Source organism: Schistocerca americana, chromosome 4 (genome assembly GCF_021461395.2).
Source record: "Schistocerca americana isolate TAMUIC-IGC-003095 chromosome 4, iqSchAmer2.1, whole genome shotgun sequence".
Classification (NCBI taxonomy): domain Eukaryota; kingdom Metazoa; phylum Arthropoda; class Insecta; order Orthoptera; family Acrididae; genus Schistocerca; species Schistocerca americana.
The window spans coordinates 294,277,256-294,284,187 of record NC_060122.1 but is presented as its reverse complement, the minus strand read 5'-3'; the positions used below and the strand labels follow the sequence as shown (position 1 = coordinate 294,284,187).

Below are 6,932 nucleotides of genomic sequence, written 5' to 3'. Positions count from 1 at the left end.
AGGCTGGCCTGTACACTGGACCTCAACACTAATCCACTGGGCAGATTCGTGCCGGGGACCGGCACGCCTTCCCGCTCGGGAAGCAGTGCATTCGACTGCGTGGCTAGCTGGGTGGACTTCTGGTGGTATATTTTAATCTCTAAATTAAAAGGTACCTGACAACACACAGGAACAAACTATGAAATGCCTCCTCTACTGTTTATCACCCATATTACACATTCACTCCAAACAATTTTAGCAAAGGCTTCCTAACACTTAAATTTATATTTTGTATTAACACATTACCGATCCAAGAAAGCTTTTCTTGCTAAAATTGCCAGTCTAAATTTGATATTCTCTGTCTGTCTTCCATCATCAGTTTTTTTGCTGCACAAATAGTAAAATACATCTACAATTTTCAATCTAATTGTCAAGTTACTAGTACTGAAACTGAACAGGTATATGTTAAAAATCAAACCCATCTACATTCACCTCCTAATGCATGAGTAGTAGAAAATAGTTTTTTGTACTAAGAAGAGGAATGATAAAACAAGTTGGCATTCACACTTTAACTCAATCAATCGTGTAACTTTCAATGCAAAAACAACAACAACAACACAAGTAGCCAAACATAAAATCAATTAAATTATTCATTCTCACTTGAGTTTTAATAATAATAAAAAAAGAATAATACAAAAGGATAGACATTTACAAGAATGGCATTTAAAATCCATGTTTCAATTGTACTATTTGGTTATTTGTATGCCATAGTGCTTATGTTCTAGAAAACAAACTGAAGTAGCTTTTTATGTAGATCTGAGTTAAATATCCATCATCATTACACTAGTGCCACAGTAACAGTTTTAGCAACATTTAAAAAAATAAATTTCACTCTTTCACAATAATATGATGATATTTCAATGACAGTTTAAAACTCTACCCTGCATAAATTAAATTCAGAATTTCAATATTTCATTTGTACAATTTATGTTCATTTTGGTTTCGTTTCCTGATCTGTCACATAACGAATGAATACACTGTCCTCTGGCACATTTTCAGGTGACATCTCTTGCTCATATATATATGAACAGGCAATGGCTAACACAGTTCCTGTAAAAGAAACAATGGTTATGTTGCTAAGTGAAGACAGTAGCTTGTTACATTTTCTAATTAGTAAAACATCAATATCTCGATAGCCTGCTAGTGGAAAACTTCTAAATTTTCAATTATGTTACTAAATAATATATACAATAGATTCAACTAAAGAGCAAATTATTTCAATAGGTACAGCTTTGAAAGTGAGAAGATGACTGAGTGGATCAAAGATAATGAAGGGGGATATGACAAAGAATGAACTAGGGGAGAAAGTGCAACACTGGCTTGAGAGAGTGGCAGAGAAAAAGGAAAGTAATACAGTTAGAGAAGGCTGACAAAGTGAATATATGTTGAGTGGGGAAGAAAATTTGGATAGATAGAGAGAGAGAGAGAGAGAGAGAGAGAGAGAGAGAGAGAGAGGAGGGGGTCCCAATAATAACATTATTGAAAGAAAACAAAATATTTATCATTAATGTTTTTTACAGACACTAAAAATAATGTCAAATGTATCGTGGCATTTTTGAGCAAGTATAACTGGATATAACACACAAAAGCAAGTGCCCTTTCCAACACAAGAAGTGGATGATCAATTATCATGTTGTACAATCACCATCAGATATTGAACCTATTTGAAAAACTGTTAAATCGGTCTTTTGTTCCACTGAAATTATTCTTGCTTTTTATTTTTGACTAACTGTTGAACAAATACTCGCACACTTTTGGACTCATAACATTAAAGCTACATTAGTGATTGCTTTAATACTCAATCGCCTTTAACAAAAAAATAATGCATTTGTTGCTTTTTATCTTAAACCAGATGGTTCAAATGGCTCTGAGCACTATGGGACTTAACTACTGAGGTCATCAGTCCCCTAGAACTCAGAACTACTTAAACCTAACTAACCTAAGGACATCACACACATCCATGCCCGAGGCAGGATTCAAACCTGCGACCGTAGCGGTCACGCGGTTCCAAACTGACGCGCTTAGAACCGCACGGCCACACCGGCCGGCTCTTAAACCAGACAGATGTGTTGACTTCTGAAACAGACTGCTACATTTTGTAGTTTGTTTTCATTTGTTCTTAACTAATTATACTGTCTGAACTTCAGTGTGGCAATGAAGAGGACAATTTTTGCAATATATGAACAAACATAAACACACGTGTGCCCCCCACCCACCCTCCCATCTGGTGATGACTTATTTGCTTATTAAAAGGGGTTTTATTTAAATAGCTATTTGTCAGGGAACAAGACGACATCTCCCTATTGCAAAAGGAAAGACAGTCATTCACAATACACCCAAATTTGAATTCTGTCGACATAATATTATTTACAACAATTTTCATGGTGCAGCCAATACAGGTTTTACTGCATGGTGTTCCAAAAAGCGGTCATTTGAAACATAGGCAAGCCCTTAACTTCATGTGTGACTGAAAATGAGTGCAGCTCCTAACAAGATATCCCACACACTAGACAAAGCATTGAATAACTTTCATAGTTTCTAGAAAATCTTATTTAAAAAGGATAAGAATATTTAATAGTGAGCTTCCAGGTGTTCTACAGAGTTGTTGTTTCCATTTTCTGCACAATAAGTCAACCACCAACTCAGCCGTCTTCTTCAGGTGCTACGAATTCTGCTATTATGTGAGCTACTGTTGATCTTACACCGTGAGTTACAGCGAAGTTTGATACCTGACATCCACTGCACCCTTTGATGCTCTTTTGTTATACAAAGCAAGCACTGATATTCCATAAAATGCAAATTCCCTCAACACCTCCCAACTCTGATAGATGTTATTGTCGGCAAGATTTTAATAAATCACATGCCAGACCCACAGTCTTATTGAAATTGAAATTATTATTCCTGTTTATTATGTTTACCCGACACATTTATTTCAACAGAAACTTGGCACTCACACCACACTACTGGTATCATTGTATTTCATTTCATGATTATATTTGAGGCAGTGCTTGGCAACAGCTAATATGCTTGGTTGTTTTAGTAAACTGTGTCACTGATGTTCCTTTCATCTGAGGAGTGACGTTTCAAAATGCAATAAGTCCACTCACAGTCAAAAATTAGTCTGAAGCAAATTTCTACTCTACAGGGTGTGCTACACTGAGCTATGGTGTTGTTTTCACTTAAAACGATATTTTTAACCATTTAAATCAGGTGCAAAATTTGACTTTCCGTTCAAAGTGCAAAAAGTCCATCAATGAAATTGGTTCGAATCGTGTCAAGTCCATCTACTGCCGACTGCTAACTAAGGTTTTTTCAGCAAGACAAAAGCTGTGGCACCTAGACACAATGCATTTTAAAACTTCACTACAATGTATCTATAATATCAGGAGGAAAGTTGTTACTCACTATATAGTGGAGATGTTGAGTCACAGATAGGCACACCAAAATGACTCCCACAATTATAGCTTTCGGCCATTAAGGCCTTCGTCAACCATAGACACACATGCACACGAGACGTGCGCGCACGTGCACACGCACTCTGAAAGAGCTAAATAGTACACGTTTAAGTGGATTCCTATCCAGAAATTAAAATGAAACAAGTAGTTAGTATGAGTAGTAAAATTAATTTAGTAGACAATCTCACAAAAATTGTCTTTCAAAACATCTTACCTCTCTATCTGCTCAATCTTCCTTTTTGCAACACCCTTCTGCCACTTCCTAGATCCAGAGGAGTGGTCCCCTACACGTACAACTCCTTCCACATCAGTCATATTTTTCGTGAACAAGATACCGCCCATCCAGTCTGTTTCATGTGACAACGCAATGCCTACAATAACAAGTCGTATGGGTATACAACTGATACATTGTAGAAATGAAACCATGGAAAATGAAGGCTGGAATGTAACACACACACACACACACACACACACACACACACACACACACACGTTACATTCCATCCTTCATTTTCTATGGTTTCATTTCTACAATGTATCAGTTGTATACCCATACCACTTATTATTGTAGGCATTGCATTGTCACATGAAACAGATTGGATGGTTGGTATCTTGTTCACGAAAAATATGACTGATGTGGAAGGAGTTGTACGTGTAGGGGACCACTCCTCTGGATCTAGGAAGCAGCAGAAGGGTGTTGCAAAAAGGAAGATTGAGCAGATAGAGAGACAAGATGTTTTGAAAGACAATTTTGGTGAGATTGTCTACTAAATTGATTTTACTACACATACTAACTACTTGTTTCATTTTAATTTCTGGATAGGAATCCACTTAAACGTGTACTATTTAACTCTTTCAGATACCGTGACAAGGGCCCTGAAATGCTGGAGTTTGAGCCTCTTCATGGACATAAAGAGGAAGATTCAACTGCTGAACCATCTAATCAAAAATAGGCTGAAAGTCTACACACACTTAAACTACAGCGGGACAGGATTCTGTCTTAATTTATGGTTTCCTCCAGTCCGAAACGATGACATCCTCGGAAAGAGGATGGGTAACTGAAGACTCAAACTACAAAGTTTCAAGTGAGAGTAGACAGCTTGCAAGTTCCGGTGTGTTCCAAGATTTTTAGAGCTCTTTGGAATAGGAACAACTTAACAGCACTGCTTCCTCGGTAGTTGCTGGTAATGTCATTTGTGAAAAAAGAGGAGTGGATCACAGAACAAAACAAAACTTTGCAAAGGAAGATAGTGTGATACAATTTATCGCAAATTTGAAGGCTAGAAAAAGTCACCATAGCAGACAAAAAAGTAAAAGACACTATCTATCTTCAGACTTAAATATTACAAAACTTTTTAAAATGTATAATGAAAGTATCCCTGATTCCTTAAAAGTAAAAAAGTGGTTCTTCAGTAACACATTCTCAAAAAAATTTAATGTGGGTTTTGGTGATCCTGCAATAGATATTTGTGGTTACTGCTGTAGAATAAAACATGAAATAAAACTAACTAAAGTTTTGGTCAAGAGACAAAGGGCACAAGTTGAACTTGCTGCTCACGAAATGAGAGCTAAGCAGATTAACAAAATTATGAAAGAGGAACTGCCCAATAGTTTGTCTTTATGCTTTGATCTGCAGCAAGACCAACCCCTGCCAAAACTCACTATTGGTGAAACTTATTACGCACATGAACTGTCATATTATGCTCTCTGTATTACAGATACTAACAATAAGTCTCCACTTTACTGCTGGATTGAAGACCAGGCTGGTGGAGGTTCAAACAAAGTAGCTTCAGCCTTAATAGATGCTCTGATTAAGTGCAGATATGAAGAAAATACTTCAACAATAAGATTAGTTTGCAATGGCTGCACTGGACAAAACAGGAAAGCCCATGTGGTTCATTTTCTCTATTAGTGGCTGTTAAAAAAATCTCCAGACTCAGTAAAAGAGATACGCATTACATTTCCAGCGCATGGTCGCTCCTACTTACCTGCAGATCGACCTTTTGGTACTGTGGAAAAAAGCCTTCAGAAGCTATCTGAAATACTCACTCCTTAACAATATCACAGGATTTATCAGAAAATTGGGAATGTTTGAAGACTAGGAATAGACAGTTGTTCTGAACTTCAAGGACCTCTGCCAAAATTTGAGAAAGCCAGTGAGATAAAAGACATGAAACGGTTATACTAAAAAAGAAACTGTAGGGGAAAAGAATCCGTGTTTTTTTAGGATGGAGCTCTCATACGGTTTGGATGATACATCAAAAAATTATATGACCTTGCTAAAAGAGGTGTAGCAACAGATCAGATCCACAACCCAAATGTTCTCAGTTTGGTGCATCCAATAAAACCAGGAGGAGGATTTATTTGTCCTTCTGAAACAATGATTTCGTAAAAGTTGGAAGGACGGCGATTCCTTAAAATTTTATGTTGACATACTTCAGAAAGATTGGCTGCTGCACAATCTGGAAGACAAAGCTGAAGATGTACAGTATGATTGCCTGGAGGAGGAACCAGGATATCAAATGCTTTGAAGTTTGAAAGAATAATACCCAGTAAATTTTGAACATTATTTTTTAATTAAAACTTGGGAAAACTAAAATGACTCTTTTGATAGTGATGTCCAAAATATGATTTTCTTTTCAATATCTTGTAAAAATGAATTTTACAATTATTTTAATACAATAAATTAACTAAGTTGTGAAAAGAATTATTAATAATTTCGATTTAACTGCTTACAAAAGTTTTAGATAATTTTGAGTAAAACAGCATATATTATAATTTGCATATTCGATAAAAATTATGGCTGTACACTTTAACTATGTTTGAAAATGGGATGCTTAATTTTAATTCTGAGTGAGTGATTAGAGAATACAGCATTTGTAAATTTGCTACAAAAGACAATTTGTTAACAGTTATAGTAAGTAACCATTCAATGGTTTTTTTATTATGTAAATTTGTTTCAAAACACATTATGTCCATCTGGCTGATGCAAAATGAGAAAAGTTCATAGATTTCAAAAATTCAGTTGGCAACACTGCCTTTAAATAAGGAGTGAGATTTGTCTCACTTGTTCCATTCTTCTAACTTCTTAAAGCTTAAAAAATACCCAACAGAATTCCTAATTTACTCCACAACTTTGCCTAATATTCGTTCTTTGCTTCTCCTGTAAAATTTTTATTTGTAGACTAATCGTGTTTTGGAAAGTTACTGCTTATCTGTCCTGTGCCCAATGGAAACACGTCACATTCGCACAGAATGCGACATGCATCCAACTTTGGAGACAGGTCGTCTTTAACATTCCAAAGTATACTTTTTATCTCAGTGGAAGGGTGTAAAATACACTGGATGGCATGTCCATAGGAATCTACCAATCTTCCCAGATACTGGGCCAGTATAATGCAGGTAAGCGGTTTTTGGCTTCTCTTCCTCAGTCTGTCA

General features: G+C 36.2%; 1 protein-coding gene across 2 annotated transcripts in view; it reads right to left on the bottom strand.

The window, feature by feature from the left end:
- Positions 1-625: 625 nt before the first annotated feature.
- LOC124612433 (mitotic checkpoint protein BUB3) overlaps positions 626-6,932 on the bottom strand; it is a 65,411-nt gene continuing 59,104 nt past the window's right edge. For both annotated transcript variants that reach the window (XM_047140641.1, XM_047140640.1), the window contains exon 8: positions 626-1,089. In XM_047140641.1, coding sequence (XP_046996597.1) covers positions 971-1,089 — 119 coding nt within the window. In that variant the 3' untranslated portion in view covers positions 626-970. The remainder of the gene's footprint in view (positions 1,090-6,932) is intronic.